This window comes from Canis lupus, chromosome 15 (assembly GCF_003254725.2).
Source record: "Canis lupus dingo isolate Sandy chromosome 15, ASM325472v2, whole genome shotgun sequence".
NCBI classification, from domain to species: domain Eukaryota; kingdom Metazoa; phylum Chordata; class Mammalia; order Carnivora; family Canidae; genus Canis; species Canis lupus.
Genome location: NC_064257.1, coordinates 58,138,127 through 58,161,887, shown reverse-complemented (window position 1 = coordinate 58,161,887; position 23,761 = coordinate 58,138,127). Strand labels below are relative to the sequence as shown.

General features: G+C 35.2%; 1 protein-coding gene across 4 annotated transcripts in view; it reads left to right on the top strand.

Annotated features, from left to right (window-relative positions):
- Positions 1–23,761, top strand: part of FSTL5 (follistatin like 5) — a 684,718-nt gene that overhangs the window by 629,377 nt on the left and 31,580 nt on the right. For all 4 annotated transcript variants that reach the window (XM_025439183.3, XM_025439182.3, XM_025439181.3 and 1 more), the window contains one exon: positions 2,521–2,645. In XM_025439183.3, coding sequence (XP_025294968.3) covers positions 2,521–2,645 — 125 coding nt within the window. The remainder of the gene's footprint in view (positions 1–2,520; positions 2,646–23,761) is intronic.

Here is a 23,761-nt window from a genome sequence, read left to right as displayed (position 1 = left end):
TTTCTTTTTAAAAGGCATCTATGCTTTATGAAAATAAGAAATGCTGTTCTAAAAGCTGTGAGTCTGTCATCTGCACAGCTTTATAATCCATGTGTAATGTCTTCTCAAATGCACAAAAATTAGAGAAGAAATGTCTTCAGGAAACAGCTTGGAATAAAGTCTTTACATCTTGGTATTGGCCAGGAAGTAGGCCCCAGCCAGATGGGGTGACAGTGGAAATGGCAGCTGTGGGCTTGTGGAAGGAAGGCATCACACATGGAGACACCAGCAGCAGGATGCCATTAGGAATGAACCAAGGATTGTCATAAGATTGAGCCTACTGATTAAGGTGCATCATAGATCAATCTGTGTGTCTTTGCAGCTGGTAGGCTCAGTCCTGAATCTGGCAACCCACCACTTCCTGTTCAATTGCAGCAGTGAGAAGGATCTAGAACCGTCAGTGAACAAAGTCCAGACTGAGAGGAGCTAGAGAAGTGGGCATTGCATTTTTTATATCCTAAGACTACGTCAAACACGAATGAGATGCTCACCTAATATACCTTCATTGGCATAAAATAGTTTTGCATCAGTAAGATTGAGATACATTATGGTGTTGCTTGAATATATTAAATTATGTGATGCCTGTAAACTACTGAGAACATACGCTGGCATTAACAAGCTTTCAGTAAATATTATTATTGCTGCCATCAGTCTAAGTATTATTATTAATTTCAAATACTATGTACGTGCATTTCAGAGTTATGCACCTCTATCCAAACTAAAGGGAAGAAAATTTGAAGAGTTTCTTTCCCATTACGTGTGTTAATCTTTATTTAAATTTTGTAGACATTATTATGAATGGCTAAAATCCATTAAAAACTTCCTCACTGACATTCATTAATAAAATAGGTGTAGTATCTTTAAAGCTTTTATCAAAGACTTTGATTCTTTCTTCCTCTGGACACATGATAGACTCCTTTTGGTTAGGTGGAATCATATGATTAGTTCTGGCAAATAGAGTCTGTTGTAAATGAAAACATTCAAGTAGTTCGTTGGTTGCCCGTTCAGAATGGGATACTAAGTGAAACAGTACATACCCCATGAAAAACCGCTGGAAAAGTAATAGGTAGGAAATGAAATCTTTATTTCCCAAGCCTCTAAGATATTTATATTTTTTTTCTATTTTGTCTTATTTTTTAACCACAACATAACTAAGCCTTTCTAGTTATAATAATCGATTTTCACCGGGAAAGCAATTTCCAGTGGAACTCAATGAAAGTATACCCATATGAATGAAGAAAAATAGCCCCTCAGAAACAAAACAAAACAAGGATCAAAGTGCTACTTACTTCTGTCATAAAAACCAAAGGAAAAGGCTCCATTTTGAGGGAGGAAAGTCTATTTAACTTAACAGAGTCAGTCAATAGTTTCGGAAGTTTAATTTGGTGGCCATATGTAGAAAGGATTTAAAAGGGGAGAAATAAAGGCAGAAAGTTTTTAAAAAGGCTAGCAGAACAATGGTTGTCCAGCAGGAACAATAGGGAAAAAAAAAATGAGGAGGTGTGAAAAATCTGAAGAACTGTGAGAATTTGGTGCATAATGGGATACAAAGAATAAAAGAGTTTAAAGGTAGTGATCTTTCCTTTAATGGACCATAAAAGTTTTAAAACCAATTAATGATGAATAAGAAGAGGAAATGTCTTTGACTGAAGTTACTTAAAACTGGGGCACCTGAGTGGCTCACTTAGTTAAGCATCCAACTCTTGATTTTGGCTCAGGTCATGATCTCAGAGTCCTGAGACTGAGACCTGCCTGAGGCTCCTTCCTCAGCAGGGAGCTTGCTAAGACTCTCTCTCCTGCTCCCTCTGCCCCTCTACTCTTCTCATTCTCTCTCTCTCCTCTCCATTTTTTTTTTTTATTTTCAAATATTGAAAATATTATTTTCAATTTAGGGGAGGTAAAATTCTAAAGTTACTAAGAGCTAATATATTTCATATGATTTGTTTCGGAGTCTTTGGTTTGTTTCCAGCCCTGTTCTGTATTAGGAGAAGTTTTTTGTTTATCAGTTACACCTCAACAAAGCAAAAGAAAGGAAGAAGAAAGAAAGAGAAATAGAAAGAAAGAAAAGAAAGAAGAAAGAAAGAAAGAAAGAAAGAAAGAAAGAAAGAAAGAAAGAAAGAAAGAAAGAAAGAAAGAAAGAGAAAAAGAAAGATGGGCAAGCTAAAAATCTCATTTACACCCTATGTATTCTTGCTTGTATTTTTCTCATTATAGCAAAGTCAATACTTTTATAATACAAAAGTTGTTTCTATTTATTTTATAATTTAAGCAGAGATTATTCAAGACAAATCTTTTTCTATTTTCTATTTCTTTATAAAAACAAATTTCTATGTTGGAAATAAGCTAACAATTACAAAATTCCAATTTGCTTAATGATACACTAATTTTGAGGATGGTAATAAAGAGTCTAGGAAACAGCTTCTGATTTGTTTCATCTCTAAATCATACTGCCGAGGTCTAACCACGGTCTGCTCCATTTAGGTAATAACCCTGGCCAGCGGGAATGTGCCACACCACACCATTCACACCCAGCCAGTGGGAAAGCAGTTTGACCGAGTGGATGATTTTTTTATTCCTGCTACCACACTCATCATCACCCACATAAGGTAAGTGCTAAATAAGTGATCAACTTTTAGATTAATCTTTAATTTTGATAGGAAGGATAAAAAAATCATAAAAATAAGATACATCTTTATTCCACAATAAATACACACATAATTGCACATGATTTACCTTGTCTCATTTGCTTGATGAACTTTTATCAACATTAGTGATGAATTTCTTGTCATGTATTTCTTTTTAGGCCTCGTAAAAAAGTGAATTTTAAAAGATCGGTTGCATTTTTAAATCAATTTTATAGTTAATATTTTTGCAAATTGTTATTAGAGTCTTCCTATTAGGCTTTTGCAAAATGCTGACATTTGAACTCGGTGTGATAAAAGAAGCACTCTCAGAAATCCTTTCAAAAAAAAAAAAAGAAATCCATTCAATATATGATAATGACATTCTTCTACTATTTTTGCCCATATAGAAATTAATATAAAACTGTATTAGGAGGCACATAGCAACTTGACGTGAAATGTTTGAGGCCTACACTTTGAGGAAACACATTGATGTGTTCTATCCTTGTATGTATTTAGAAGAGGTAAAGAGGTAATTTCTTCTAATGACATCACTCCAAAGTTCCATAGAAGTGCTTTAAATGCCTGAAAGAGGGAAACTGGATATATGACAATTTCAAGTATTATATATTTTGATAATTTGCTGAAAAACTTTTAAAGTACTGCTAACAACATTAGTGAATTTGAACCAAACTAATATTTTTGTTCTGTTTCTCAAGTGAATTACGAAGGGGAGTTGCTCCAGATATGTTATATGAGTCATTGTTTGATCCACGTGTATATTGTTTCTCTTGTATAAAATTGGAAATTATCTAAGAGATGGAGTTGTAAGAATTCCGAGATACTGTGCAATTTAACCCCCAGAAGTAAAAAAGGGGGATTGATAAATTGGAAATGTGGCTCATAGTCAGACACTACACGTAGACTGTTATTTGCATAGCCAAGTATGTTTTCAGAGAGGTTAGTATATTTTTCAAGCAATTGGCCATTACTTTCAGAATGTCTATTATGTGCTCAGCAATAAAGTGATTAAAAACATAATGTCCTGTTACAATTATTCCATACTTTATGGAAAATAAGGAGAATTACTGAAAATGCAGCATATTATTAAAGTATTTATATCAAAGTAATAATTTTTACATCTGACTATAAGTGCTGTAATAGTTCAGACCCAGAAGAAATCACCATATGAATGAAAAATGGCTCCACTTGAGATGGTACCTAAAAAATAGATGTTTTTATACTTACTCGGTAAGGATCCAACTTCATTTAATTGGCAATGAGTGTTATAATTAATTCCTTTGTCATTTTCAAGTTATTGATAAATTATTACTAATCAATAATTTACTATGTGATACTTGATTAACCCCATTCGCCTATTACATGTTACTCTATTTAATATACTATTATCAACTTTGCTTTTTTTTCAAATGCTCTAGTAATGAAATTATTTATAGCAGATTTCCTGTGTCCCTAATACTAATAGGGTTAATAGTATATAGTTTGGGCTATTCTTTACCCTTGCAACCAGTCAATTATATCCTTGTGGTGAAATGGCTACCACGTCAAGAGTTTAACTTTGTTAAAATGCAGTGAGTGCTTTGTGTAATTGTGAGTTTGTATTTATAATTGATATAGAAGACTACATTGCACAATTACAGGATTGCTATACATACAGTCAGAACTTAACATCTCTCTAGGGTCTAAATGGTTACTCTAGGGGCCCCTGGATGGCTCAGTTGGTTGAGTGTCTGCCTTTGATTCAGGTCATGATCCCGGGGTCCTGGGGTTGAGTCCCACATCAGGCTCCCTGCTTGGTGGGAACCTGTTTCTCCCTCTATATGCTTTCTCTCTCTCTATCTCTCTGTGTCAAATAAATAATAAATAAATAAATGATTACGACATAGCTGGAGTTGGAGCTAATAATTAGAAGAACATCTGAATCTGAATTATGTGATCACATATAAGGCAAAATCTTAGTTATGTGTATACATTGTGAAAAACACTGAAAAGTATGCTTAAGGATATTTTAAAACATCTTTTTTCCTTTTAGGGATGGATAATGAAATGCAAGGTTGTTTTGCCATACTTATAAAACATACCAAATTAAATTACAGCACTCCTACTTGCATAGCTTGCATGTAGAGTCCCATTTTCATGAATGTGAATGGTGGTCAAATTTTCTACTACACTTCAAAGTAATTATTCCTATTACTAAGTGAAGAGTGAGAGTAAAAATTAGTATGCGTTTCCAAAATCAGAACATTAAATATAAACTATTTTTAACATAATGGGGATTTTTTTCTACATCAGGAAAATCGGAGGGAGGAATACGATCTTTTCTCCTACCGATTTCATGTAACACATTTTTCGAACCCAATTTGACACGTGTTTAAGTATGTGTTGCAGAGATTGATCTTTTTGTAACTTGTGTTTTTCAGACTTTGAGACTATTTCCTGACTGCTGTGCTTGGTATATCTTTCCAGGCCAAGCAGAAGGTCTGACACATAATATGTGTTTAATTAATATGAGTTTCCTTCCTCTGACCCCTCATCACATTAATCTACTTTTCGCTCAGATTGCTACACCCTCATTTCAAATAATTTATATCTCCAGTGTCTGAAAAGCTCCTGGACAAGTGTCAGGATTTTATATCCTAAGTGCCTAAAAACTGGTAGGCTCTTAATTCATGTTTCTCACAGGAATGGAAATAAAGAAGAAAGTGCTACACTATTTCCTAAACCAGACTATGTATAGGATTGAGGGAATTACACAGCATTAAGGGAACTCTATTTCTTATGTACTGAATTTCCCAGCATCTAACACAGTATCAGAGATGCAACAAGTACTGCATTAAGAGCATATAAATTATGTAGAAGCAGTAAATAGAAGTAATAAGTCCTTACATCTCCTGTCACAGATCTGAGCCTGAATGTCCCAGCAACATCATTTGTCATAATCAACAATCATGTTTAAATATTAAGTTGCAGAGTTCCTGGGAGGCTCAGTCGGTGCAGCATCTGCCTTCGGCTCGGGTCATGATCCCAGGGTCCTGGGATGGAGCCCGCATCTCATTGAGCTCCATGCTCAGCGGGGAGTTGGCTTCTCCCTCTCCCCCTGCCTGTGCTCTCCCTCTTTCAGTGTCAAGTACATAGATAAAATCTTTAAAAAAGATAAAAACAGGGGGATCCCTGGGTGGCGCAGCGGTGTGGCGCCTGCCTTTGGCCCAGGGCGTGATCCTGGAGACCTGGGATTGAGTCCCACATTGGGCTCCCGGTGCATGGAGCCTGCTTCTCCCTCTGCCTGTGTCTCTACCTCTCTCTCTCTGTGACTATCATAAATTAAAAAAATAATAATAATAAAAATAAAAAAAAATAAAAAAATAAAAAAAAATAAAAAAAAAAGATAAAAACAAATATTAAGTTGCCCAAGTTGCCTATAATCGTTGTTCATACTCCTCATAACCTACACTGGTGCAGGGGCTCTCCTATGAACAGTTAAAATTTTGCTACAAGTCTCTATTTTTCCCTGCTTGGCTTCTTCTCATTGTTTTTCTACATTTTTTTTTTTCCTTCTTTAGTGTCTGTAATTCTCAGGCTTGTTTATTCTAGTCTATGAAGTAAATCAAGGCTGAGGAATTTAAGGGAACCAAAAACTATTTTACCAATCTCTATTAAAAATGAACTTGTTTAAAAAAAATGATCTTCACAGAATGTAGGAACTTGTTCACTTTTTAAGACGACTTAAAATTCTCAGCACTTTAAAAGTCCCTGCGTCCCAATTTATGTTCCCTTTTTTTAATTGAAATATAGTTGACATATTAATATTAATTATTATGCTATATTAATTTCAAATGTACAACATAGTGATTTGAGAATCCTCTACGTTACACAGTGCTCACTACGGTAAGTCCTGTTACCATCTGTCACCATACATAAATATCACCATATTATTGACAATATTCCCTGTCGGTACTTCTTAATCCCCTTCACCTATTTCACCCATCCCCTCCCTGTTCCCTCCTTAGCAACCACCTGTTTGTTCCTTGTATTTATGATTCTGTTTGTTTATTTATTTGTTTTGCCACGTATAAGTGAAATTATTTGATATTTGTCCTTGTCTGACTTATGTCACTAAGCATAATGTCTTCTAGGTCCTTTGTGTTGTCATAAAAGACTTCATTTGTTATTATGGCTGAGTAATATTCCCCTGGGTGTGTGCGTGTACATATGTATCACATCTTCTTTATCCATTTTGAATGGCCTGAGGACTTTTAATTTCAGAAAACTCATTTCCATTTAAAAAATATCAGAGGAGGGGGAATCCCTGGGTGGCTCAGCGGTTTGGCGCCTGCCTTCCGTCCAGGGTGTGATCCTGGAGTCCCGGGATCGAGTCCCACGTCGGGCTCCCTGCATGGAGCCTGCCTCTCCCTCTGCCTGTGCCTCTGCCTCTCTCTCTCAGTCTGTGTCTCTCATGAATAAATTAATAAAATATTTAAAAAAAAATATCAGAGGAGGAAGGCCTGATTCCATCCACTCATTCAGTTCCTTAGCTGAATTCCTTCCCATTCCTTGAGAGACACAGCCTAGACCATACACAATTATTCCTATTTTTTAGAAAATGTGTTGTCAAAGGGAGCACAACATCCAGTTATTCCTATTTTATCCTATGACTTTATTAGTGAAAAAGCCCCTTTGATTTTATGCATTCCTGCCTTCTCCATAGAAATCAAAAGAGTACCTGGGCCATAAGCTGGGGATAAAACAGGTACATCGATGCTGTACTGCCTCTGATCTAAATCAAAATGGTTTTTAAACTATTGAGTTCTGGTTAGTGGACCCAGCTTGTGTTCCTGGATTACACTCTCTTGAATATGAGTGCTTATCCAGGAGATAATAGAGAACTCTAGACCAGCATGCAGCCAGCCATTCTTTAAGATCTACGTATGTGAGGGCACCTGGGTGGCTCAGTGGTTGAGCATCTTCTTCAGCTCAGGGCGTGATCCCTGGGTCCTGGGATTGGGTCCCACATCAGGCTCCTCACAGGGAGCCTGCTTCTCCCCTGCCTGTGTCTCTGCCTCTCTCTGTGTCTCTCATGAATAAATAAATAAAATCCTAAAAAAAAAAATGAAGGCCAACAATATTAAAAAGAAAAAAAAAGATAGGCAGATGTGAGCCCCATATGTGAATTCAGTTTAGTTTAATGAAATTAAACTTTCTGGAAGATAGAGGAGATGTATTATAATCCTGTCTCCCCAAGTGCCAACTATCTACTCAGCTTCTGAAAGGTATTGACTAAATACTTACTGACTAAAAGTTTGTTTCTAAAATATTATTAAAATTCTAGCATACATATTTTTAATATTTGAATCTGATTTGGTTAATATCCACTCCCCTAATTGTTTAGGGAAAACTTAAACTACTTGATATTTAATTAGTAACACAGATGATATTCTGATGCTTATTGAAACATATTGATTCACATCAGTCTATCGTTATACATTTTTTGTTTTTAAGTATGAATAAAAAATTGTATCTTCCGTTAATTTTCATAAAAATAGTTCCATTGAATATTTAATAAATGATGTGCTTTTCATATTAGTAATTCATTGCACATTTCAGTTAACTGACAATGTACATTAACTAGACACTCATTTTTCACGCTTGTGGTTAAAATAGAGAGTTTTCTTTAAAAATCTTAAACTCTAGCAAGGAATTAATTAATCATAAATCATAGTTCTAAAGTTGAAGAGATTATGCTGTGCAAAAAGAATACGTTTTAGAATGACATGGGAAATATAAGTTTCTTATATGAGGAACTTCAGTTTGGATTTATATCTTCTTATATATACAAATATACCCAGAGAGGAAAAATTGAAAGACTGAAAATGAAAGTGCATGTATAATTCTCAGAAGAATCAATTCTGTCTAATTAATGCTATAAAAATTGAAATAATAATTCATTTTCTTTTTTAAGCAAAAGTGCTCTACAAATATAAAGCAAAATGTTTCATCATTGTCCTCATAACGTGTATCCAAAGAGCTAAGTTTTTATAATATCATCACATGCAAATAGATATATATGAATGATATTATAGTTCTACTATTCTTAAGTTTTTTATGATATGGCTAATTCATGGGGGATTTAGTGATTTTTGTATCAGTTTTTTTTTAATAAGTTAGAGATTAAAAAGTAATTTCAATGCAATTTTTTTCAGAAAAATTATATTACAATGGTTGTATTATCTTCAGAGCAACTAAATGTCATAAAGAATGGGCATTTACATAATTGATTGTTTCATTTTTGGTACCATTCTGAAAAGAAAAGAATTTAAATGTCAATTTCTTGTTGCACTATGTGTAAATATTACAACTTACTTACTGTGCAAGTGTTACTATAATTAGCATACGAAACAAAAACCACAGGTTTGACAGTGGTTTACCACATTGGCATATGTTTGCCTCTTAAGTTTTCTTTGTAAAGACTACAGGGGTGGGGAGAATTGAAAAAATAAGAGGAGAAACTAATGAGGTGGCAGGTATTCAAGCAATGAATGATAAAACATTTCCATGGGACCCCCCCCCCCTTTGAAAATTCTTCAATAATTCTTCCAAAGAAGGATTTATTTTTGGTAGTAGGGTGATGAAATTGAGAACTCCATAAGGGACAATGTGGCTCAGAGCAAGAGAACTTGATAAAACTTAGTGCAAAATACCAAGAAGCCCCGAAAGTACAAGCTATGACAAATGCAAGAATTGGCAGAAGGCTTTCTCAGAACTTTTGACTTGTCATGAATAAAAATAGTTGGAAGATAAGAAAGAGGATAACAGGTAAATGTTTTCATCTACATTAAAAGGGCACAGCTAATATTTGGGTTCTTTAGGGCTTTAAGATATTCTTTAAATTTTCACTGACTAAAATACTACCTTTGATAGAATTTAAAATAGGTGCCACATGAAGAAAAAGAAAGTATTTACAGTCTGACCCTTGTAATATCTACAAATCATGTCTTCCATCTCTTGTCCTCTCTGCAGTTGACTATAACTACAGACAAGTTTAATCCCATCCAGTTCACCTGGCACAGAGGACACTTTTAGTAAATACAAGAAGGAAACTATTTCTGATTTATATGCTACTTTGGGAGTAGTTCTATAGTAGAAAGGGGAGATAGTAACTTCGACGATGCTTTTCGAGATGCTTCAGAGGCTTGTCTACCCTTCGCATACCCCCCAACACCACCATTTGATACTATTGCCTAGAATTCCAAACTACTGTTTCTTTGGGTTATATTTCTCTAGAAAGCTACCTTTAAAGTGTTCCTATTTCTTGAAAAGAAAATGGAGTAGTAGTTGGAGAATTTGATATCTTTCTTATTGGCATTTTTCTTTATGGATTGATTGGTTGATTATGTAGTGTCTTAAATATTTGAACTTGGGAGGTGTGTGTGTGTGTGTGTGTGTGTGTGTATTTATTTCAATCTATGATTACATGGTAACTAATAAGATGAATAGAGTATATGTAATAGAAGCCTTGAAAGCAACAAACACATATATAAAAACTGGGAATTCCAGTTCCAACATTTTTCTCCTCCCCAGACTTGACCTACTAAACAAACCCAAGGAACAAAGAAACAAAGAATGTTCCAAAAGTTTCCTTGCAACACTCCTCCCTTCCCTACCACATACCCCAAGATGATGTGAGCGTCAAATAATTATCTCAAATTGGGTAATTCAGGAATTCCATGAAAAGTAAACCTCAAATGTTACTCTTCAGTCTTGGTGGGCTGGAAAGGCAGTTTTAGGACCCTCAAAAGTCACATGAGTGTGAAGAGTGTAATGTAAGAGGGTTGCAATCAAATGTGGAATAAGGGGCTATGGGCTTATCCTGTTGCAGATGGGTCATAATTCCTGCACAGCCCATGGCTATGGCTCCATTGTAAGAGATGAAGAAAACTGAAATAACAAGTAGCGGGCACCATTCTGGGAGTCTGGAGAGAGGTCTATAGCACTCCTTTTCTGTTATAAATTACAGCAAGGAAATGATTAAGAAGGGATTGGGTTTGATTTATGTTTCCTTGAAGCTTCTCCAAGGGAAAAATAAACATTCTCTGAAAGTGAAAGTTAAGTAAAGTATATCATTCTTCCTCATATTTTATCAAATCTGTTAAAGCAAAATTATATATATGGCTGGTCATTTATCAAGACAACTCTACACTTGTGACTTGATTCATGGACAGGCCAGGTGTATGGAGATACAATTTTAGCAGTAAAATTGCCTGGGTACACTGAAACGCTAGCACATCGGAAATTGAAAATATCAATTGTACAATTCCTTTTTAGGAAAAATATAATCTCAGGAATGGTAAGCAACAAGTACAATTGCTTCCAAAAATGGTTCTTAGATAAAGATCTCAGAAAAGTCACAGTTCAATGAGGTTCTTTTATCTTTTTTTTTTAACTCCATTCATCCTTATATGCTAATTTCTCCCACAAAAAAAATAAACAAACTAGAAGGACTTTAAGTAAATCAGGAGTGGGAGCTCTTTCGGGCTGTATTTCACACATAGTGAATATCTGAAACATTCAGGAATTCTGAAAGGATGATCTTCTCTTTCCCCAGTATCTCTGAGGTTCTTCATTGCCCTCTCCACTCCATGCAAACAGAAAGTCTAATTGTCAGGACCTGCAATATCTTGGGATCCTTTCATTCTCAGAGCCTCGTACACTATTCGAAAAACAGAAGACATTCATAAGTTGCTTATTAAGCAAAGTACATATGTATATGTTCCCGAGTGTTTCCGAGTGTGTATGCATGTACACATACAAATCACTGTTGGCAAACCTTCTAGCAGTCCTATATGGGTGCATGGCTTCTTCTACATAAACACTTGATAAGTTTTTTCATCTTATTTTTAAAGAAGTAAACACACTATACCCTTCAATTTGGATCTGTAATGCTATTTTCTTTTTCATTATGGTTACTGGATTTGCTTTTTGACTTTCAACCTTCTTGAGCATATTAGCATACCCCACATATTGAGTGTAAAATGCTTACACAGAAAACCATTGAGTTCTTACAGTCAAGTGGGGTGTGTGTGCGTATGGGCGTGTGCGCATGTGTGCCTGTATTATTTCTTGAGTTAGAGAACAATGTTTGCTTCCCTGCTTAGTTTCTGCCCTATATTAACAGCTCTCTGCACTGAGTCCTGTAAAAAAAAGAGCCTAGTGTCCAAAGCGGACGGACCAAGAAGACCAGTACCTCTTTTGGTAGAATGTACACTTAGATTAGTAGCCCATATAGGTATGCAATCTTTTTTTATTATATGGAAAAACGAGGGTAGATTTAAGGAGCAAACTGTATTTAAAATATGAGGATCTCATTATTTTTTTAAAAAAGGAAAAGTCTTATTCAGGTGTTATTAGTAGACTCCAAGCTCTAGGATTTAATAAAGCCCCTAAATAGATTCATTCTACAGCATTTTTTACTGAAGAAATCAATGGAGCACTAATAATGTGTAATTTAGAAACACTCTACATTGCAAATCTGCCTCTTGAGTTTTATTATGCAAAGAAAAATAGCTCTTGCTTCTCTCAGGGGTCCTTATGCTAACTCATCAAAGTGTTCAGTAAAACGTAGGGCTGTCCATTTGAAAGGACCCAGGATTCTTCTTAGGAGACAGCTGTGGGTATATCTAGCAAACCTGTATGTTTCTTTTTTCCTTTGGTCACGTATGATTTTGGGTTTTGCTGGAAATGGTAAATCAAATTTATTTTACCATAAATGAGTAAGTGATATGATTGCATAGATTAGTTTCCTTGCTTGGTAGTAAAAACAAACTCAGTTAACAATTAAGGTTAATAAAGAAAAATTTCAAAAGTTAAGATACGATGCAATACATCTAGATAGGGGCAGAGCTCATCCTGAGAACCTAAGTGATTTCTTATGTGAGCTTACTATGTGCCCTGCATTACCTATTTCATATGTATATTTAATGGATTATAGTACTTGAATCAAACATATAAGACATTAACTAGTTCTCCTAAAATGTGTATACAAAAGAAAAATGTATATTGCAGTCTCTAATTCTTTCTGTCTGAAGTGGTTATATTATCAGTCTATTGAAGGAAGGTGATATATTTCACCATAGTATCTTATTTTGTGAACTTATTAATTATTCTTGATGGAAATTTTATTAAAATGCTAAAACTTTCCATACAAGTATCATAACAGAACAAAAACTCTCTTTTCAATGAAAGATTCCTACTGTGGCTCAATAGAGCAATACGGTTGAAAACAATTTTATCTTTGAGAATCATGAATAAATTAATGATGACTACAGTCAATAGAACCTTTTTTGAAATTTTCTGTGACTGTGACTAAATTATATATATATAATATATATACACATACATCACTTCTCAATTTTGTTTAATTATAAAAACAGTTAATTTTGGAGCACCTGGGTGGCTCAGTTGATTGAGCATCTCCCTTTGGCTCAGGTCATAATCCCGAGGTCGTGGGATTGAGTCCCATGTGGGGCTCCCTGCTTAACAAGGAGTCTGCTTCTCCCTCTCCTCCCCACTCATGCTGTCTCTCTCTCATTCTCTCACTATCTCTGTCTCTCTCTCTCTCAAGTAAATAAATAAACATCTTAAAAAAAAAACAGTTAATTTCAATGGAAAATTAGTGGTGATAGTGAGGGGTGTCTTTAGATGGGTAACCTGGTGGCGCAGATATTCTCTGTTGACAGTGATTTGAGACTGCAAAAAATATTCACTGTGAACCCACACAAGTTAATATTTTGTACCATTTAAAAAAAAATTATTTATTTATTTATTTGAGAGAGTGAGTGAGTGGGAGGAGGGGCAAAGGGAGAGAGAGAATCCCAAGCAGTCTCCACTTTGAGTGTGGAGCCTGAGGCAAGTCTTAATCTCAGGACTCTGAGATCATGACCTGAGCTGATATCAAGAGTCGGGTGCTTAACTACTGAGCCACTCAGCCGCCCCTGTGTCATGTTAGTTTATTTTTGAATCTGTAGATATGGCCTTTCTATGGCTAATCCATTTAGGAAAAGGAAATTGGTTATTGTAAGCCAATAAAATAATATTTACACAAACGCATCCCTTTTTGTTCATTTGTGCTTTCACTTGCTCTGTAGCAGTGTTCTATCTCTTACTTCTCCTTGTGAAAAAGAAATCCTGCAGCAAAATTTCAGGTTTTAAAGATTTGGTTCAAGCAAAAAGGAAGTACATGAAAGGAAGTCACAAAGCCTTTAAAATGTACTGTAACAGAAAAACTGACCAAATTAGCAGATATATGGAGAAACTGCCTATTAGGTCTCATCTGTCATCAGTCATGAGTGGAAATATTCAACATAACCACATGAGTAGATTAAGAACGTTAGGCAACAAATTTCAAACTGCCAGGGTCTTCTCCTTTGGAGTATACACTAGCTCCTTGTAGGATACATAAACCTCACAAAATGAACTGGAGTAGACAGCTTCAAGGAAATAAAAATGACAATTGCCCTAGTGACTTTTAAAACAGCTAGCTGGCTTGCTTATGGTTAAAATCTCTGTATTGATTTAGACTGAGATTAGCTGTATTTTTCTACACTGTGGGAACTTTTGCTTTCTTACCTTCCCATTATCCTCTTATTTGGGGGGGGTGGGTAATGAATAATTATAGATTTTTGTTCTACATTGACAACTGGTTTTCAAGGGAAACAGTATAAAATTACAGTGATTCATTTTTTTGGTCATAATGTAGAAGCTTATTTTTATGCTTTATGAAATTTAAATGCATAAATATAGTTTTTAGTTCTTTGAAACAAAAGGAAATCAGGGTTTGCATGTGCTATAAAAGTAGTGACTGATTTATGTAAGTAAGCCATGAAAATCCTAAAATAACCTAGATTTTTTCCCTCATAATTTAAATCAAGATTATTCATCAATTTTGAATGATAAAAAACATTTTTTATGGTTTTAATTAAAAGTATACATTGTTTAAATTCTGTTTAAAAACTTGCTGTACAATTGTTTTTTTTTTTTTTCTGCTGTACAATTGTAAAAGAATAGAATATTTGGGACATCTGAAGAATTTTTTATTAAAAAAAACTTGACAACACTCATTTAATTAATACATGAAAATAATTTGAAAATGGGTATTGGTTTATATAGGAGGATGATATTAAGAAATATTTTTAGTAGATCATAGGTACACATATCTTTATGTTGACTAAACATGCTTTCTTGATTCCTTAATTTGTTTGGTAATTTTGACATCAAAAAACCCTACCTACTAAAAAAACAAAAAACAAAAAACCCTACCTTCTTCCATCTAAATTATTATTTGCATGGGGATATAATCAAATCTAATTTTAAAAGATTGTTGGATGCAAATGACTTTTTTAAAAATATAGAATTAAAGTGGATTAGAAATTATTTAGCAACAGTCATTTGAGATATATATTTTTGATAACTTAATAGTTTATGTTTTGTGAATTAAGAGATGTATTTCATGGCTATCTTCATTATCAGAGGCCTTATGAAAAGAGAGTCACATGAACCTATCTATTACGTTTTTCATTTACTGAATCCAGTCTGTGTCCTGCCAACATCAAAGATATATGGATCATCTTTTTGATACTTTTACCATTTACCTAATTTCAGCTTGGTCCATTTAGCATCCATAAAAGTTTCTAAATACATGAAAATACTTTTGGACAACCATAATATGTGGGTTTACCAAAGGCAGATACATTATATTTAAGCTTCCAATTCATGAAGTCATTATGAAAATTTCAAATTTCATCAGGGAAACGTTTGTCTTTATTGTACTTATGCAAGTGAAATATACACAATAACATTACATTTAAACACAAAGTTGTTAATGTGAATAATCTAAAGAGAGTCACTTTTTTCATTGCGATAAACTCATAATGATTTCCTAAGAGTTATGTAGAGAAGTAAATCAAGAATTTGAATTTTAGCGGAAACAAAGGAATGAAAATGTTAAGGAAAAGAGGACCAGGTATGTGAGAAATTTATTAGAAATACAGGAAATACACTACCACTTATTCATATTGTCTAACTGTTTCATGAATAATTTCCAACTTTCCTCTGGTCCTCTGTATAATAGTCATTTAAAGTGATTCCCTATAATTTTATTTTAACATAGAAGCAGAGCCTGATTTTCTAAAGTTAAGTCTGAGTTTACAGTATCATTTACAGACCCTTTGGTTGTATTGCTTGGTTATAGTTTTTGTTCTTATTACTATGGTTATTATATAATATGTTAAGAGAAATGAGGAAACATCGAGCACTTACTCTATGCCAGAGAATGAACTCAGAGTTTTAATGCACTGCCTCGTTTAAAACCCACAGCTACATAAATTTTTAATCCTATTCTACATATGGTGAATCACTTAACTAGTAAGTGTTGGAACCAGCTATAAACTCAGTCCTGCCTAAATTCAGTTTCTCAGCACTACGTTTTAGTGTCCACGTCCTTTTTTCACTTGTAGGATAAAACCTAATGACTGATGTCCTCTCCAAATTATCTCACACATATGTTTAACACATTTCCTCTCTCACTTTTCTGTGACCTCTGCTACAACAAAACTCATCTCCTTACAACAAACCTACACCAAATTTTCTCAACTACCTGCATTTATTTGCAGAATGCCCTGTTTCTTTGTTGTCTGCCTAACAAACCCTTTAGGGCTATCTCAAAGCCACCTTTTATAAAATTTGTTATAATTTCCCTAATTGAAGTCCCCTTGGCATTCTGGATTTTTGTTATTTCTCATTTCTGTTGAGACTCACACAGACCTAGGTTGGAAAGTAGCTCTTCGGATCCTTTGGGGCCTTTAACACAGTATTTAATTTTGTTTAGATCAGTTTGATTTTTCTCTTCCACAACTAAATGATTTCAGGAGGGATAGAGAAAAAATATGATGTGGTGTCTACAGTCCCTACAGACTCTACAGTAATTTTTTTGTTGTCTGCTCATGTCTAACTTCATAATGTCTATTTATTAATCTGTTCCTCTCCATTCTCATGACACAGCCCTAAACTGAGCTCCCTTACCTCCCACCTTGCTAATGTAATGAACTCTTCACTGTTTCTATTTCTCCATACTTCTTTTCTCCATATTTCAGTTCACTAAACAGAGCACCTCTTTTGAATTCCTAGCTGTAGTGATTCAGTTCTGTATCAGGAAAGAAAAAAAAAGCTAAAATATTTCCTACTGGATATAGATTAAGGCCAAACTACATTGAACCCACTTCCTAAGTGTGTGATCTGCACCTACCCTAGGGTCCAGCCAATATGAACCTGAGTAGCTCCAAACTTTCCTGTTTCCATTTAACCATTTATTTTTGTCTAAAGTACTCTTTCTGACTCTGATTTAGATCCTCTTAATTTATGTCAATCTCCTGGCCAAACTCAAATGCTCTCTAATTCATGCAACTTTTCTTATTCCTCTGTCATTTATGACAGGACTCTACTCAGAATTTACTTCTTTTTAAGGGTATCAACCAATTATTAGTTTATTTCACTTATTCATTCAATACAGCTGAACTGTTCACATGCCAGACACTATTCTAGATTCCAATAGGAAACTGAATACAGATTTTGTCTTACTTTCCTGTGATGCAATATGAGTATCATGGCAGTTAATAAAAATTAAAAGCTATATTTTTATTTATTTTTTAGAGAGAGAGAGAGAGAGAGAGAGAGACTGCACAATTGTGGGGAGGGGCAGAGGGAGAGGGAGAGAGAGAGTCTCAAACAGAGTCCTGGCTGAGCATGAACCCCAACACAAGGCAACTCCGAGATCATGACCTGCGCCCGAATCAGGAGTCAGATGCTTAACTGACTGAGCCACACAGGGGGTCTAAATATATATTTTTAGAAAGAACTCACTTTGGAATGGTGAGAATATAGATTCAAATTCACATGTTACCACTTACTATACAGTGTGATTTCAAGCAAATTAAACTTTGTAAAGGACATTAAAAAAATTGTGTCTGTTAGGGACATGTGCCCCATCCAGAAATGTTGCTTGTTTCAAGTATTAGTTTATCTTTAATTCACTGGAATAACTTTGTTAGCTTAGCCCCCCCTCCAATTTCCCACTGTCTCTCACCTACAGCTATATGTGAGAGAAATAAATGCAAACTACCCAGGTTAATTAAAAGGAGGTGGATGGGGATGTTGGGAGGGGAAAGCCCTACCTATTCACCTTCACTGTCATTTCTTCCCTGCATCTCTCTACGGACCACAATGAGGTGTAATTCTTTAAAATCTTTTAACTAAACTTTGCCAAGACACATTTTTTTTTTTTTTTAGGAAAACTTTGTCTGCTAGGGATTCACCCTGCCATCTTCTTAGGTCCATGTCTTTTGCATATGTCACTTTGCTTACTAACCAAAGAAAAAGAGCACCTGACAGAGGCATAGACAAGCCCCAAAATTCTCTCTGGCCACAATTATAAGTTCAGACACGATGTGCAATCCATTCAGAACCTATATGCTACAATGAACATTTTTTTCTGGGACTTTCTGGAAAGAGAGTTCTGGGTTTTTTTTGTGTAGACTGGTCTAGGAGCACTTACTTTCATACCATGTGAAGCCTAGACCTGAAATCAAGATAGAAGGCAGAGCCAACACACTAAGAAAAAAATATGATCTATGTTCCATTATGGTAGACCATAACCTTCAGCTATGCTTGAGCTGGTTCTAGAATTTTCATCTATATAAATCTCCATATTCCTTTTGGTTTAAAAATGTTTGGATTGCAAATCCTGTTATCTACGAATTAAAGAGGCTAAGATTAGGTGTCCTTATGTCTAAAATGCATGTATTATCCACTTCAGAGTATTTTTGGGCTGATTGCGGTTCTTGTGCAGTTCCCGGCACACAGTAAGTGATTCACAAATGCTGTTTTCCTCTTCCCTTGGGTTGATGAATTTCTTGTCATATATTTACTATATCTATAGCAGTTATACTAATTAGCACTCAGTAAATATTTATTAAAAAGCAGTGCACTGAGGAGCGCCTGGGTGGCTCAGTTGGTTGATCATCTGACTCTTGGTTTCAGCTCAAGTTGTGATCCTAGGGTCATGAGATGGAACCTGTGTGGGGCTCCATGCTCAGCTCAAAGTCTGCGTGAGACTCTCCCTCTCTCTCTGCCCCTCCTCCTCATTTCTAAAATAAATAAATATATATATTTTTTAACTAGTGCATTTAGTAATGTTTCTTTGAATATCTGTCTGGCTTTATGATTCTGCATCAAAGAAAAAGGGGTAGTGAGTCAAGTCCCAGTTTGTAGTTTACTGAAAAACTCTCCGTGGTTTTGGTATCATGGAGACAAGGAGTTGCCATTTATCAACCACTTGATAACACCTTAAGCAAATGGCTCAGTTTGAAGGTTTTTGGATCACTTGAGGAGGCCCAAGAGTAATGCTGAAACCTGTAGAGGTTTTCTCAGAGTTCTTTAGATAGAAAGCAGGTAATATTCTGGGTTTTTTTTTTGTGTGTAGACTGTCATTTACCTTACCTCCCACCTTGCTAATGTAATGAACTCTTCACTGTTTCTATTTCTACATACTTCTTCTTTTCTCCATATTTCAGTTGAGAAATGTGCAGCCTAAGCGAGCGCTAGATACAGGTTATGGATGGTGCCATTTGTTTATTCAGTCTGGGCATCTGTATCTATGGCTTGCACAAATCCACATTTTTCTCTAAGTGCTAAGGAGAGAAAATTCACTAGAACTTTTCTCAAAGGGAAGCTTGTTATTTCATTTAGGATCTGACTGAAACTTGTTATCGAACAAAACCTTGAACCCTGGGAATATTACAATTCTTCTAAGGTTTAGATAATCTATTTTCCCCCTCTCTCAGGTGGATTTCATTATAAATCTCCTAGAATGTTTGTTTGAAATTTATGACTTTCACGAAATTCTGAAAATGTTCTAGAGATGTTTACTCAGTGATTTTTCTTTTTTTCTGGTTCAAAGCAATGTGCATCGGAATGGATATTTCAGTAGGTGTCTCAGTTTTAATTTACTATCAACCTAGTTTACAACATTGTTGAAGGTAAGGTTTTTAAGTAACTTAGAACCCTTCCTACCTATGTATGGCTAGTACTTCTCCAAAGAGTGTAATTCTTTTAAAAAAGTGAATTTATCAAATGGTAACACAACAGAGAAGAATATTACCAGCAGTTGAAATTCAGATTAAAAAAATCCTTATAAAGCTCAAGAAGCTTTGGTTTCTGGTTTGTTTTAATCTGGAGCTTTAATATCAGTGGTATAGAGAAAGCAAATCATATTCTCTGCAAACAAGATATAGGAAGAAGTTCAAATCCAAGGATAGTAGTTGTTTTGTTTTGTTTTTGCCATTCATGAGCACTGATGATTCCCAGAACTCCCGTGGGTACCTGTAATGAGTTCCTTATCTCTGGTGAGAAATATTTCAAGTAAAAATGTCCAGTAACAAAGATGACAAGGAAGAATTCTGAATAAATATCTGTCAAATGGAATAGTGGAGAATTTTTTTTCTTAAGTGTCAGTAGGAGAGTGATCAAATGAAAAGCCCGCGTGCTTGGGTTTACTTGACGAGTATCAGACAGGTGAATATTTGAGCGCTCTCAAAATGTATTACTCAGTTTCCTAGGACTATCAGTACATCCTCAAATGAATTAATAAAGAATCACTCATGGTTATTTCTATTACGTCCAATATATGCAACTGTAAACATCGGTTCTGTAGTATAATTCATTTTTAGACCCTTTGAAGTAAAACACCATTAGTGGTTGAAATCAGAGCCATGATAGATACCTTCATTTTCATGAGGGAACAAAGAAAATGTGGTAAAAACCAGAATCTTTAAAATAAAAAAAATCATGGAGATGTGCCATTTGGTAGGTCCAGAAGCACATCAGTATTTTGAACAGAATGAACCAATCACCAACATAGTAGATGGTCATTAAGAAACTCAGAACAGCATGAGGAAAACAATCAAAACCCAATTCTGTTGGAAAATGGGGTTGTCAGAGACTTTTTTGTAGGAACAGCAGGAAAAAAAAATAAAACACTTCATCAACAAGTCCAGGTATGTGATTACCCTCACTTGTTACCTGCAATAAAGAGATAGACAGGTGTTAGATAGATAGCTGATAGATGCAACAAGGGTCTGTGTATCAATGAATTCCTTACATGTTCAGTGATGACGTTTATTTTCGGCACCCTCTAGGAACATAATGTCTACTCTTTTTTTTCTGCTTAAAAAAATAAAATCAAAAGTAGACTTGTCATCGTGAAATGAACAGCAAAGTCATCTTATTCTCTCCATAACTCTAATAATATTAGTAGATATTGTATTGTTCGGCATTATCTATTTCCGTCAGGACCTATAGCTTCTGAAAATGGCAATAATCTGTCTTCAATCACTTACAGAAAATTTGCGAGACCATAGCATCAATAATTGCCTCTCTCAGAGCCAACTCATTTTGACCAACACTTGGAGAACTTTTCTGATAGTCTTTAGGTGCACTAAAGGATATCTTGACAACTTGTTACATGTATAACTTTATTTTTGAGTAATACCAACTTAAAAGTGTCAGCTGGTTTCAAATCACTCTGCATGCCCATATATTTTACACATGCACATATGTGTGTGTATTAGATAATCAGGGTGTGTATGTAGGAGCTGTGTACCAGGTTGTCATGCATTTTCCAGTTGGCTGGTGCCCATGACCTATCGGTTGTCAGATATTTTTGATATAGCTTCAGAAATAGCAGGTTTATCAAATGCTTCATCTGTGAAGGGAGCGTTTTACCTTGTGCATATTATAGCCTATTATCAACCATCACAGCCATATGAATCCCATTTCATGCATTATGAAACGGATTCACAGAGAAATCAAATGGCTTACTCAACATCACGCAGGTTATTATGTCATGGCGCTGGGACACAAACCTGGTTTGTGTTTGCATAGTCTGGTTAGAGCGCTGCTTTTGAGTGTTCTTAAACACTTTCTTCCTGATGAGGGCACCCAACTGACCCACTCTCTCAACACACATATATACTCCCTTACTTCCGTTTAAAATGTCCCCTTTTGTTTTGTGGAGAGATTTTGTGCAATCTACTGTTGTCAGATATATTTCTGAAATTCATTTTAAGGGACTTTTTTTTTGAGAGATGTTCATTGTTAATGTCCAGGCAATGGCATACCACATTATATGACATTGAATCAATCAAATTAGATTGATTAGAATGTGTGCTTTATAGTAACTGGGTAGTGCTATATGTTCTGGTGTTTTCAATGCTTAAAAAGCGCTTCCAGTAGAAAGCAAGCAGGCACATTCCTTATTTTAATCATCATCTAAGAGCTTCCTTCATAGCTGCCAGTGTGTTAAATCACTCTAAAAATAGTCTTTATACTCACTATCCAAATATTGCTGGGATAGGCTTTAGAGAGGATACAATACATAGTTCAATTTCAAGTATGAGAGACAGGAATTACTCTAAAATTGATTTTCATTTCTAATCTATTATGTAAGAGTAGATTGCTTGTCTCTTCCAAAACATTGCTTCATATATGATTATTAAATACTCTGTAAAAATATTGAAGCATCTGGGTTATCATAGTTCATTACATTAGATTCATCAATTTAATTTTACTTTCAAACTCTTGTCCAGTAACTATATACCTTAATTCAGTTCAGTTATATTTTGTTCATTTAGATTTATGAATTGTAGAACTGAAAAAATAATTCCTGGTGTTCTTTAGATTTTAAAATATATTTTTTCATGGGACATTGGAAAAATACCATTCTGTAGTCATATAAGATGATAATTGGGCAGCCTATCTTTTTTAATCATCAGCAAGAGATAAAAGGGTAAGCAAAAGGCAACATGTGAAAGATTTTAGATAAAATGCGTTTGTTGAGTGGTATATTCATTTTCACCATCAATGCATCCGGTACAATAAGCTGCTCACTTATTTCTAAGTAGCAGTTGTTATTTTCTCACTGGTACGTTGTGAACATAAAAGAAAACAAAAATAAGTATAGTTCGGCCCACTTAAAGATGAATGTGAAAAACCTCAAACGGACAGATGGGGCTCATAGGCAGAGAATCACTTCAGATGCCTCAACATTATCTTATTTTTATAGACAGCTATTTGAGTTAAATTTCCTTACATCCACAGACTGTTAAAAGCATTTTTTTTCACCCTCCTTGCCTTTAATGAAACTCTGTTCTCCTTCTTGTAGGCTGTTTTTGCACACATGCCTGATTATTCTTATCTAAACAGCCTTGATGTATGTGTGTGGGGCTGAAGGCAGCCTCTGCCATACTTGCTCGCAGGGTCATCTACAGACCATTGGTCCTTCATCACCATGAGAAAAAGACAAATGATCCCCTTTAGAAATGTCTAATCCTTCCTCTCAGTTGTACCACTTTGACCTCATCTTATTTATTGCAATCTAACAGCATCTAAGCCACCCCTTTGCAACAATTACTCATTAGAAACCTCAGTGGGTACCTTCCTTCCCTTGCCATGTCCTGTTAGGCGACTTCCTCTTCTTTGTGTGCTGCTCAACCACCACCTATCCCACTTCACGCTTTCACAAGATCAACTGGTGCTATTGATTCGACCTCCAAAATATATCCTAATTTGTCTAATTGTCCCTATTGCTCATATTGCAAGTCATTGCTTCATATATGACAATCATACCTATTATCTTTACAAGAAATACCACAATATTTTTCATGGAATTCAAGACGTTTGTGACCTACGTGTTTCCATTTTTCTTCATCCTCACCACCTGCTGCTTCCTAATATTTATATTGGACTTCAAACAAACAGCTCATAGTGTCTCTACTGTGCCAGGCTCTCTTATGCTGCAGTGTCTCTACACCTGATGTCATCTGTTGAAACTATCCCAGCCCTGAATCATTGTATTTACATGGAATTCTCTGCAAGTTTCTATGACAGCAGAATTCCTTTAACTTCTTCTCCTTTAAAAAAAAAAATATTTATTTGACACAGAGAGAGGGAGAGAGAGACAGCACAAGCAGAGGGAGCAG